The sequence below is a fragment of the Caenorhabditis remanei genome, chromosome IV, assembly GCF_010183535.1.
Source record: "Caenorhabditis remanei strain PX506 chromosome IV, whole genome shotgun sequence".
Taxonomy (NCBI): Eukaryota; Metazoa; Nematoda; class Chromadorea; order Rhabditida; family Rhabditidae; genus Caenorhabditis; species Caenorhabditis remanei.
In genome coordinates, this window is record NC_071331.1 from 12,964,762 (window position 1) to 12,977,925 (window position 13,164).

General features: G+C 38.5%; 2 protein-coding genes across 2 annotated transcripts; one reads left to right on the plus strand and one right to left on the minus strand.

Annotated features, from left to right (window-relative positions):
* Positions 1-3,955: 3,955 nt before the first annotated feature.
* On the plus strand, positions 3,956-6,812 carry GCK72_013645 (uncharacterized protein; the record flags this gene model as incomplete). The annotated part of the gene is made up of 8 exons (XM_053729925.1): positions 3,956-4,398; positions 4,445-4,693; positions 4,786-5,085; positions 5,139-5,385; positions 5,432-5,614; positions 5,665-6,390; positions 6,439-6,525; positions 6,696-6,812. 8 exons carry the CDS (start codon positions 3,956-3,958, stop codon positions 6,810-6,812), a joined length of 2,352 nt encoding a protein of 783 aa, XP_053584697.1.
* A 1,243-nt stretch (positions 6,813-8,055) lies between these two features.
* On the minus strand, positions 8,056-11,791 carry GCK72_013646 (uncharacterized protein; the record flags this gene model as incomplete). The annotated part of the gene is made up of 8 exons (XM_003087925.2): positions 8,056-8,160; positions 8,233-8,705; positions 8,801-9,069; positions 9,348-9,469; positions 9,521-9,607; positions 9,791-9,904; positions 10,043-10,249; positions 11,645-11,791. The coding sequence occupies 8 exons, from the start codon at positions 11,789-11,791 to the stop codon at positions 8,056-8,058; spliced, it is 1,524 nt and encodes a 507-aa protein (XP_003087973.2).
* Positions 11,792-13,164: the final 1,373 nt, after the last annotated feature.

A 13,164-nucleotide genomic window follows, 5' to 3' on the forward strand; every position in this document is an offset into this window, starting at 1 on the left:
ATCACTCTCCTGAGGAGTTACTGTATTTTTATTGTTACCCCCTCCTCTCCCACTCAATGCTAAAAATTCTTAGTTTCTCGGGTCGTTTCATTGAACCGTTCATCCCGCCTTTTCCCGCTTCCATTCACCAATTAATAATCATTTCTAACTCGCTTTTTTTCCCGATTTTCTTGTTACCATTGGTTTTATTTTTCATTTTTTCTTTAATTTTTGATAATGTTCGGGTGGCTTCACCATCATTCTCTCTCTCTCTCTCTCGGAATAATTTCTGCAATACTTTGCCTTTTTCTCACTCTCTTCCTCCCATCATCCTCTCGGATACAGTATTTCCTTTTTTTCTTAGAAAATCCTGTTGAATATGTTTCGGATCAAATTGTACTGGATTTTCATTTTAATATAATGGGCAAACCATTATTAATTAAGTATATAGATATAGATATAATTAACACACGGTGGTGTCTCTTCTCCCTTTCCCATTTTACTCTTTTTCTTAACGATAAATAATCTGAAATGCTTAAAAAACGAATATTAACACTTGTTTATTCCGATGTTTCAGAAGTTACAGTTTCAGCTTTAGAATTGTTATTCATCCACGCATCCGGTTCGACATGATGTATCTCGGGTTTTGTGGAACTTCGAGATTCTCGTCGGTGTACATTTGACGCCATTGACCGCCATAAGTTTGGCTCTGGAATTGAGCATTTTTTCAGATTTCAGCCCACTCAAAAGGCTTCATTATGGAAGCCCTAATGGAATCTTTTTCAATGAAAAATTGTACTTACAGTTGGTGAATTGAAGAACGGAAGAGCCAAAGTGGCTGAGATGAGAACGACAAGCAAGAGGACTTGGAAGAAACGCATAGCTCTCTGGAAATATACGAAATTTCAGATTTATGGAATACAAAATTTCTTATTTTAGAAAAAGAGAAAGAAGGGAAAAAGGAAAAGCAATTATTATGAAAAAAGGGGGACTGAAATGAGAAAAAAATAGTAAAGAAGGATAACAATGAGTAGAAAGATGAGAAATTTAAGTGACGAAAATAGTATAGTTTAAGGATGAAATTTTGATGTATACATGATGATTTGAGATTGTAAACAATTTAAAAATCTGATAGTTTCCAAAGCTTAAGAATCCTGAACTGGAAAGAGTCCAAAAAATGAAAACCTAATAAATATAACCACCGGAAACCGGAAACTTTTAAGGTGAAGTTCAAGAATTCAAAGTGTTCACAGATCATTTTTCAGAGGTTTTTCGGGTTTCCAATGACGCAAAAGAAGGATTTTCTGACGACAGACGTCGAAAAAGCATACTTCTGAAAAAATAATTTTGAGTATGGTGCGCTCATTTTCAGTTCTGCCATAAACTTTAGACATAGTAAGGAAACTGTCCTGAAATAGTTGACAATTTTTAAAATTTTCGAAGTTTTAATTAAGAATGAGCTTAAAACTTGACTCTCATTCCCGGTTGTCGAATAAGTGGCATGGCCCTTCGTCGGAAATAAATCATTCAAACAGCAGTTTTACAGTAATCTAGTCGGGTGACTTGAGATGACAGAGAATATTCAGAGTCATTGTCAAAAAGTCTATGAAGTATCTTTATCAAGATGAAAAATTCTTCTGGAACCTTGAGCTCAAACTACATTCACTCTTGGTATACAAAGAACTAAAAGAATAAACAATATAGTTCTCTTGTTCTCTCATAAATGATTCGTTTCCAATCTGAATAAAATGAAAAAAGAAGAGAAGTAAATGGTAATGTTCATTACGAAAATGCCCTTTTCTTCCCATCTCTCAAAATGAAAAATGCAAAAACTGACATCTTCTTCTGAGATTGACATTTCCAATTATGAATCTGAAGGTGGCAGCTAGTGCAGAAATAATGAGAAAACGAAGGCTTGAGATGGATAGATGCTGAATAAGTTTTGGTATTTTGGTCCTAGTTTCAACAAAAGAACAAGTTTGAACTCCCAGTGAATTCCTTATTGTGAATCAAGGTATCTCTGGAGAACGAAAAATAATTATTTTAATGTGTTTGTTCTGAGCTACCTCCTTTAGATGATGGAGTGTCTCGGCTCTCTTGAAAATAATCAGGAAATTCTGGAGGAACGTGAACTATGTTTATGTACTCTGTGTTATCATAAACAGTTCCGACTAGTGTTTTCACACTACCACTGTTTTAAAAGGATAATAAGATAACTGGCTGCTAATTAACGATGTATTCATACCAAGAACTTCACTTTCAACTGAATCTAGTTTATTGTGCTGATAGCAGGTAAACAGAGTTCTTCAAACTTATTTCGTTCATAAATTGAGGTCATATCGATTCCTAGTTTAGTAGATTAATCGATTACCAGATTTATCTGCATAACAAAAACTAATCAGACATCTCTGAAAAGAAAAACTAACAAAATGTATGATTTATGTATTACAACTCAAGGCAATGACAAGTCACAGCTTTGTCTGATTCTAATGTAGAAAAGTAGTCTCGGAAGTTTTTTCAATTGATTCAATTCAGGTCATTCTAAAATGAAACTTCATTGTTATCTACGAACACGTAAACAAACCATATCAAACAATAGAAGTTATCCGAAAGAAAAAGGGATTTGATACGAGGAAGTTATCTTTTTCAAAAGAAATCATTGACTCATCTGCTAGACAAAGCTCTGAAGCCGAGACGTCTTCTCTTCTTTTTATATAGCAAGCGAAAGTGGGCGGAGCGAAGGGAATACTTACATTTTAAGCTCACGGAGGACAAGAAAAAGTGACGTTTTTTTCTGTTTTAGTGAGTCAAGAAATACAATGATTTTGATTCTTCGCACATCGCATTCAGAGGAATTGGTTTCAGAACTCTATTTTATACTGTACTTCCTTGAATGGGCGTGGCCTGCCCACCCACTTCCCACGAAACTTTTCGAGAATGAGATGAAAGAAAAACAATGGAAGGAACCGAATTTCCGCTTGAATTTCCTTCTTTCTTGATCCTGATTTTCACTTTTTTGAAAAGTTTGGAAAAAGAAGAAAATGGATTTTGCAGGAAAGAAAGGGAATAAAAAATACGAAGGTGGGCGAGAAACTTCTGAACTCAGAAGTCAACAAAGAAGTCGTCTTTTCTCTTTTGAATGAGTAATTAACCTCGTGAGATTTGAAGGATGTTTGGAGTGTGATTTCAGCAGAAGAAGAAGATTCTGAAGAAGTCACGTCATCTGAAGTTGGGAAGTCACTGTAAGTAGTCTAATCCCTTCGAAGTTTCACGGCGCCCCAGACGTTTTCAAAAGGTTCCAGAGTCCCAAATCGACGGCGCCCACTCATTATGCAAAGAGAAAAGTTAAGAACCAAAACCTGAGAAATCAGGGAGAGCGTCTTTTAATGAGCAAAAACGATGCATATGAATAATTAACGAAGAAGATGAAAAGAGAAAAAATTAGAAGATATGATTTTTGAATCTTGGGACTTCCACAGATGACGTGCCAAACGTTAGAATTTATTTAAGTCTGGAATCAAATATGGCGAAGCCTTGATAACGACACAAACATCAAATCTGAATTTATTTCAAATCGGCTCCAAAAATGATATTTTTAGGGCTGTAATAATGTGTAAGTATCTTTCCACTTTTTGCTATGCATTTTTTATAGTTTCAGATGCTAAACCGCATCGGTTTCAGCTCTATTCTGACCCTTTTTGATAATTCTTCTTCAATATCGTCGATAGAGTACACAAATCGAAGAGACGCAGACACACAAATTAAAGGGACATGACATTATTCCTGCGCGGGTCTCGCAACGGCCTCTTTTTTCCCACCGCGAGTTTGAATTTTATGGATTTTCTGTTGCCGGTTTTGGCTTGTTTTTGTTTGTTTTTTCCGTGTAAATTGATGGTTTAACACTGTTTTGACATTTTAGCGTGAATGTGTCTGTTAAATTCAATACTGAAACAAAGAGAACCATTATTTTCAGAAAATGGCGTCACGAAAACGAGGAATAACGCCGGCACGAGACCAAGTTCGACGTAAGAAGCTGTCTCTCGACGAGACCGACAATATTGAAGTTTTTTGCCGTCTTTGCCCGTATTCTGGCTCGACGCCAAGCCTCAAGGCAATCGATGACCTATCCATACAAACATTGCTTCCGCCACCCCAATTCAGGCGTGAGAATGCACCACAAGTCGAGAAAATCTTCGGATTTGGACGTGTTTTCTCAGAAGCCGATGGACAGGAAGTCGTTTTCGAACAAACTTCTGTGGACTTGATTGTAAATCTTCTGAAGGGCCAGAACTCTTTGTTATTCACTTATGGAGTTACCGGATCCGGAAAAACGTACACAATGACTGGAAAACCCACGGAGAGCGATACGGGATTGTTGCCTCGAACACTCGATGTAATTTTCAATAGTGTGAATAATCGGTCAGTAACGAGATAATTTCATTTAGTTTAGCTTTTCATGTTTCAGTGTCGACAAATGCATATTCTATCCGGCGGCTTTGAATACTTTCGAGATTCGTTCAACCCTCGATGCTCACATGAAACGCCATCAAATGGCCACCGATCGTCTTTCCACATCTCGAGAAATCACCGATCGTTACTATGAAGCTATAAAGCTATCTGGATATGACGATAACATGGTGTGCTCCGTGTTTGTTAGTTATGTTGAGATCTACAACAACTACTGCTACGATTTATTAGAAGACGCTAAGAATGGGTAAGGGAAATATAGAATAATATATCTAGTCCAGCTACAGAGAAGACACAGTTTAATCAAATTAACTTTCTAACAACCTTCCGTAGTTCCAGAGTGTTGACAAAGCGAGAACTCCGTCAAGATCGCCAGCAACAAGTTTATGTCGATGGAGCCAAAGATGTGGAAGTATCGTCGAGTGAAGAAGCTCTCGAAGTATTCTGTCTCGGAGAGGAACGTCGACGTGTCTCGTCCACTATTCTTAACAAAGATTCGTCTCGTTCTCATTCTGTTTTCACTATCAAGTTGGTCATGGCTCCAAGAGCCTACGAGACGAAGACTGTATATCCAGTAATGGACTCGTCGCAGATTGTTGTATCGCAGTTGTGCTTGGTGGATTTGGCAGGATCTGAAAGGTTTGTCGAACGTTTTCTTTCGAACAGATTTTCCAACTGGTTTTTTATTCCAGAGCAAAGCGTACCCAAAATATGGGAGAACGCCTCGCCGAAGCCAATTCTATTAATCAATCTCTCATGAATCTCCGACAATGTATCGATGTTCTTCGACGGAACCAGAAGAGTACTTCCAATGTCGAACAAGTTCCTTATCGTCAGTCGAAACTGACACATCTGTTCAAGACTTACCTGGAAGGCAATGGAAAGATCCGAATGGTGATCTGTGTAAACCCTAAACCAGATGATTATGATGAAAATCTGGTAATTTAAATATTGAACATTATTGAAAGACTATTTGACGTTTCAGAGCGCTCTCGCTTTTGCCGAAGAATCTCAGACGATTGAAGTTAAGAAACAAGTTGAAAGGATGCCAACGGATCGTATTCCTCATTCTTTCTTCTCGCAATGGAACTCTGAACTCGATGGAGCAGTTCGAATCGACGTTGACGAACGCAGTGAGACGCCATGTCCACCAACATTCTGTTTGAGGGTAAGAGTTTGCTCGAAGAGTTTCTCAAAACATAGTTGTTCAATTTTCAGGATTACAACGACAACGACACTGTTGAGTCGATGCGTAATTATGCCCGGAAGCTTGCCGAGCTTCAGAACTCGTCAGAAGACGGCGCATCGACTTCTCTGTTATCGGTTATTCGTCAATATATGATGGAGGCTGACTACCAGCGGATCGAAATCGCCCGCCTCAAAAACAGTCTTGATGAAAGAGATAAAGAAGTTGAAAGATTGACCGGATTTGTCAAAAAATACAAAAGAGAATGTCATGGATTGAGAGAACGTGTTGCGAAGTACGAACAAGGAGAACAGGAAACCCAAATGGCAATGGAGAAACTTGTCGAGCAAAACATGGAGGACCGGAAGACGATTCAATCACAAAAGAAGGCGATACGAAATGTTCGTGGAATCATAGACAACCCATCGCCATCTGTTGCTTCCCTCCGATCTCGTTTTGATCAAGAGAATATGGGACTACAGCCGACTGCTCCAATGCAAACACCACCTCCACCATATCAAACTCCTGGACGACAACCTGTATTCAGAAAACGGCTCGAAATGACCACCTCGACTACTGCAGTCAATAGTGCCTCCTCTGGAGCTAACGGACAGCAGGGATACGTGAATCCAAAGTATCAAAGACGCTCGAAATCGGCATCGCGTCTTCTCGATCACCAGCCACTTCATCGCGTGCCAACTGGAACGGTTCTTCAAAGTCGTACCCCAGGAAATGCGATAAGAACTACTAAGCCAGAGGTGAGTTCTATTGTTCTATGATGAGTATCATAATAATCCTTCTTGCAGCTTCACCAACTGAACAAATCTGGCGAATACCGTTTAACTCATCAAGAAGTTGATCAAGAGGGCAACATCAGTACCAACATAGTCAAGGTAACCCCCGTTGTTTCCATCCGTCTATAAGCATGCCAAGTGACTCTTATCGTATCGTATCTGCATTTCCTCCCACTTTGTCCCTCACCTTTGTTCATTTTCCCACTTAACTCCTATAGTTTCCCCACGTGTTTCGTTTTTCACTCTGCACCTCTAACTCATTCTAACAGGGAACTTCGAATATTCCAATGGTTCGAATGGAGGACTCGCAAAGCAGTTCATATTCACCTTGTTCTGATGTTAAGTCTATAACCATTTACTCGAATTATGAAGAGTTGGAAGAGTAGAAAAGACAAAGGAAAGCAAGGATTGTGTGGAGAAGGAATTCAATTTTTGTAGCTGTTTGATGAGTATGATGTTTTCTTGTTTTGATTGTATTTTTTCTGATTGTGCATTTATTCGCTTGCAGCGTTTCAGAAGCGCTTGCATTGCATGGCTAGTCTTATTTAGATTAATTCTGCATGAGTTTTGCAAAAAATTGGCCAGAACAGCAAAATTTCATTTATCTATTAGGCAGTTTGTCGGACAAACCGATCCAATTCGATCAAAGAGAAATAAAACTTATATTTTAGTTTCGCTTGAAGTGCTCGCTGCATTCTTCCAATAAAGTTCTAACTATGGCTATTTCAGGGTGACGTGATTCCAACAGTCTCTGGCGGAACCGCCGTTTTCTTCCACGACATTGAAAAGCTGACACATGAATCGCCGGCTACACGAAAATAAGAGATTGAAGGCTCCACCATCATTATTTCATTCAATCCATCCATCGGTTGCTTCATCTTCACATTTTATAATTTCTCTCCCCCAATCCACTTTCCTGTCAATTCTCTGTACCATACTTCTTCGAAATATTTATTAATGTATTATTTTTTGTCTTTTCTGAGAAGAATTCTAAATTATTACCTCGTACATACCGATCATCCATTCATAATCCCATTTTCAACATCTCAAAGAGCACGCCTATTTTTTTGTTAATTTTCATTGTAATGATCTTTCACACCCATTTCTACGCAGAATTTCTTTTTTATATCGATCTGAAATCTTTTTCATTTATTTCATCTCACCACCATCACTTATGACGACGATTTGACTACTAGTAAATGCTTTTGTATTTTATAATAATTTCTTGGTGTCGTGTTAGAAAAATAGTAATAATTTAATTTTCATTTTTTTTTCTGCAATTAATCAAATCAAATAAATAACGACCCGATTTAGGCCAAGGGTACATAGAAAATGTTGGATGGGAACGGAGTCAAAAAAGGCACGTTTTTATACAAATAATAATTTTAGGTGAGAGGGGCTTTACGCGTTGTTCGAGATTACTCTAAAAATAAAAGAAAAATAGGAATATTCATGAAGAAGAGAAAAGGTAGAAGAGGTCAGAAGAAATATTGATTATCTGTGAATTTTGATTTCTGCGGGGATGAGAAGATTCTGAATGAAAACGATTCAGATGAGAGGGGGCAGAGGCGAGACAAGATCAGAAACACGTGGAGAAAATGGATAGAAAAGAGAAAAAAACATGGATTCCTAAAGAGTATTTTTGATTTGAGTGAACACATTCGCTGCATTCATCATGAACATATTCTCAGGAGTTGCCGTTGTCGTCAGGAAGTTCGAAACGTTCGAGATTAGCTGAAAACGAGAAATTAGAAGAGGTTGCATTTGAAAGTTTAGATACAGAAAAAGTAGAAAAAAGTCACTCACCTGTCGAGTCATCTGCCTGTAATTCTCGAATTCCTCGTCCTTCTTCAATACTTGTTGCTCCAAATCATGAACTCTCTGCCAACTATTCGTACAATCTTTACACGAAGAAGTAGTAGAAGATTCAGAAATTGTTGGCTGAGGAGAGGCACCGGATGAACTCGATGGGCTCACGGAGCTCTGTTCCAAGCATGAAGACTCCATAAGTTGAAGAGGAGACGTCTTCTGAGGACTGGAGGCACACGAGGTGTCAGTTGCTGGATCGGAATCAGAACCGAGAGGTGTTGGCTCGTTTCCCAATGAAATTGTTGGATGGGAGTGATGATGATGTGGAAGATTCAGAAGAGTGGAATCAATCGATAAGTGGGGATTCTGATTTGTGAAATGTTGCATGTACATGTGAAGAGTGAATGATGACTGATTGTTGAATTGAGATTTACAGAGCATACAAGTCAGATTGATGGGCAGGGTGGGAGCTGAAAATTGAAGAGTTTAGATGGATTACTGTTTCAAGAGAGGCACAAAGGATCCTGACATTTTCATAAAACTGCTTTTCTGAACTTCTTCTCACCTGGAATCTCAAATCCTCCAACTTTGATATCTTCATTTTTCAGAATATTCGTTTCATTATTGTTATTATTATTGAGAATATTCTCTTGTTGCTTCACCAGAAGTGTTTTAAATGCACTTCTCTGATTCTCTTGTTGTTGAATTAACAGCTTCTGTGCCATCTTTGCAATCGTTTCAGGTGAGAGAACAATTTGTTCTTGCTTCACGGCGAATGCATTTTCTAGACCAGCTTTCATGGTAGGCGTCAGCAAGGAACGGATGGGAGAGGATCTGGAATGGAAATGAGTTTATATTGAAGGTTGATTGATCAGTTCTCCTACTGCTCACGTTTTTCTATATTAGATTAACCTAATATTCCGAAACAGAAATATTTCATACTGAACTGACATTGGTTGAAAAGAACAGGAAAGAACTACAGTATTGAACGAACGTGTGTCGTTTCTTACTCAGTCTTCAGTCAGAAATGTTTTTGTCTGTTTCAGACAGTTTTTGAATAAAGATCAATTAACTAAATTTCAGTTGCGCATTCATATAATCCTTTCACTTACGGTTTTCCCTTGCATTTCAGATGATGCTCATCCAGCATAACTTGTTTCAAAAACGACCTTCCACACTGTAAACACGAGAATCCGCGTTCTTGATGAATCTTCATGTGCCTATTCAGATCGAACTGAAAATCAAATTATATTACGAAAATTCAAAATTTGTCATTGATACTCACCTTAAAAATGAATGTTTTGTGACATTGTGGACACTCGTGAGGTCTGCCACCGGAATGAATCATCAAGTGTTGAGTGAGATGACCTTTCTGAAAACAATAGGAAAGAGTTAAAAGCAGGGAAGACCGTAGTAGTTAGTTGTGTAAACAGAGTACCTGACAACAGAAAGTATCTGCCGGTTTTATGAATTTTGAATATCAAAAAAAAGTTAAATCAGTTTCACTGTCTCCATATAAATCTTGTTTCAATAATGTTGTTGTTTTCGAATTTACCTGAAAGAATGCTTTATTGCAGTGTGGACAGACATGTGATCGTTCTCCGGTATGCCACATCCAATGCTTTTTCAGTAATTGACGAGTTCCAAACTCTTTTCCACATTGAGTACACTGAAAAGCAAAACTTTGGTTGATTGAATTTCAAAAATTAGTCAAAACAAAAAATCAAATACAGTTTCATCTGGTATTCAAGATGCCTTGCTGGTATCTTGAACTGATCGATATTCAATAAATGTTTCCGATACTTACACTATGTGGTTGCTCTCCACTATGAATCCTCATATGAGTTGCCAATTCTCTTTTCACTGCAAACATCTCATGACAATCTTCACATTCATATCGTGCTTTATCTCCAGATGACTTCTCTGAAGGCGTCGTTGGATTCATGGAAATGTGGGAGGAGTCTGTGTCGGATAGACTGTCCGAGTCTTCAATTTTCACTTTTATCATTGTCATCTGGAAATTGAAAAGATGAGGAATGACAAAAAAGGTATTTGAAATAGAGTGGGTTGTAGAATAAAATATCAAACTAATAAAAGCAAATTGGAATGGTTGGATGACCAAAGTAATGAGTTTTGATAACTGCTCTGTTTTTCACAGTTGGGAAGTGAATGAGGTTTGTAGCAGATGTCATTCAATGGATGTTTCATTTTGGAATATGAAGTTTTTTATCCAAAAATGGGATGTTGTGGCAGGTGCAAACGGGAAAAGGGTAGGCTAGGGAGTCTACATGTACTGTGAGAAGGAGAATGCGAAAGTTCATGGAAAATTGATCAGGAAGGAGTTTCGAGGAAAGTTTGATGTGTTCATCTTTTAGAAATATCAACTGCCTAATAGTCTGACATCAGCTCTTCTTATTATCAGAAGCCCAACAGAATACCAGCTTATTTCTCCATAATTTACTGATGATATCAGTGGATCAGACCGGAAGGAATGGACTAGGACACACAGAAATACACGCACGGATACTAAACAAAAAAGTGAAGACGAATGTGCTCTGTATCGCTTATGAGCATCTTGACTCCTCCGGGCTCTCCGTTCTTCTCTGGTGTCGGTTGGTACCAGGAAAGATCAGAGGTCCGATGGAAAAAAGAGATCGGGAAGAATATGCAAATGGCTGTGAGGAAGTAAGAGAGAGTGTGTAAGAACGCCTGCTAACCGAATGCTTCTGACGGACGGAGCAAGGAAGGGCGATATGTGTGCGTGGCACCAACGCGCACCAATCAAGACACGCCCACTTTTTGGACTGATGGAATGGATGGCAAGGAGGAATGGGTGTAACCATGAGAAGATGCCAATTGATGAATAGCTGGATGATGGTTATGAGAAAAAACAAAGTGGGCGGAGTCAAGGATCTTCGTTGATTCTGTGGGCTCTTTTTCAGAAGATTCATGGGGTTTCAAGCCCGGTCAAAACTAGTTTAAAAAGTTGCAAATATGGATGAATTTTTATCATTTACGAGTTAGAAACTTTCAAAATGCGATCCGCATGTGCGCATTGAGCAATTTTTGTGCGCAACCTATTCAGGATTGTTCGAAACAGTAATCATTCTAATTTTTATTCAAAACAAACATAACTTTCTGGGATTCAATTATTCATAGAGCATTTGGATCTTCTACTATACTGGAAAAAGGAAATTGAATGAAGAGTAGTTACAGTTGTGGATTCAGAGAAATCTTCTGTCACACAACTGAAATTGAACCAACTAGTTTAAAAAAAAAGATAAGTCCAACAATTATCATAAATGAGTATTTCGTTAAATCACTTGCAGTTTCAGAACATTTACATTAAGCTCTGCTCTTCTACCATCTGTTTCTTCTTTCTCAGGGTTATCAAATCTCAACTACTCACCTCATCATTTTCATCTCCAATTTTATCATCATCCATATCTGGATCTGCTTCCATAATCATCTCATGTTCATCCCTTTCGTGCCTTTGTAACTCGTCCAAACTGTGAAATGCACCCGAACAATCACGACACAAGTACAGAGAACTCATTCTGCAAAAAGTCAAGAACTTTGTTCATCAGAGTCAGTATTCCGGACGAAAAAAAGAACAAGCGTCTTGCATCATTTAGAAAAAAAACTTGGAATTGGGGACGGAGGGGACCACCATCGTCGTAAATGAGTGGTAGATGTGCTTGATTGCTTTCACATGTACTAGAGGAAATGGAGAAAAGAAGCTGAAGAAGAAGAATACGGGCCGGTCATTGTGTGCTCACTCACTTATTCAGATATTTGTTAGGAGAATAAGAAAGCAACCGGTGGTAATGGTAAAGGTAAAGATGCGGGAAACCTAGATACGGGAGGGGGTACTTGTGAATGTTTGGATGACCCACTGCTGCCACCACCACACCCATTCCCGCTTCGAGTTGGCTGCTGCTCAAGGTCTTGCTCTTTTCATGACGAAGATAGAAAAGAAGATACAGTAATCTAATCCTAGCCCAGTGGTTGCTATGTTGAAAGAAGTGAAACTTAGAGAAAAGTTGGCGGTTTTTGTTTGCGTGACTGTTTGTATTAAGGAGGTTGAAAGCAAAGAGAGCAGACAGTAGGGGAACGAGTAGAGCCAGCAAAAATGAAGTTAAATGGACGCGAAAAAATTGGGTGAAGGCTTGAGTTTCATGATGATGGTAGTGATGAACAACGAAAAGTAGGTCGGAGCAAACCAAAGCACACTGAGGGACAATTGGGGGGAAAACAGAGAGAGAATTTGCAGATGATGAGTCAGTTTTTGGAAATGAAGAAAGAAGGAATGAGGTACTTGAAAGTGTGGGTGAGAAGTACAGTGATCTTCAGTTTGAGTCTAGAATTGGTTTCAGTGGATCTTCTAGTTTTGGTTCTATAGATTTGTTTGATTCTACAAAAAATCGGCATTGCAAAACTCTTAGATGTGGCAAGATCTTCCAGTTATCAATTTACTAAATTAAACTTGTAAATAGTCTGAATTGGATTTCTGAGTCAGGCAAGTCTCACACTTCAGAAGTTTTGAAATGCCTGAGACTTTAAGAGCTCAGCTCGAAGTAGCATCTCATTTGAAACTATCTGACCTTATTATGAAACTACATTCCGTCAGAAGTTAGTTCCCTCATCCATCGAACCTACAACTCTCCATGACCTTTTCCTACTCCAGGGATATCCGTTCACTTTTTTCTCTTGTTCATCAAGAAGAAAAGTTCAGTGTCGTCCGGTGCCACCCATCTGGTCTTCAGTGATTCCTTCTCTTTTTCTTCTGAGATATCTCACACACTCATAAACCACCACGGAACAACTCGGAGAAAAAAGAGAGAAGGAATCCGTTCAAGTAGAAAAAAAAGAAAATGAAAAAAGATGTTGGAGGTCGTTGGAAAAATCTTGTAAAACATCATGTACCCT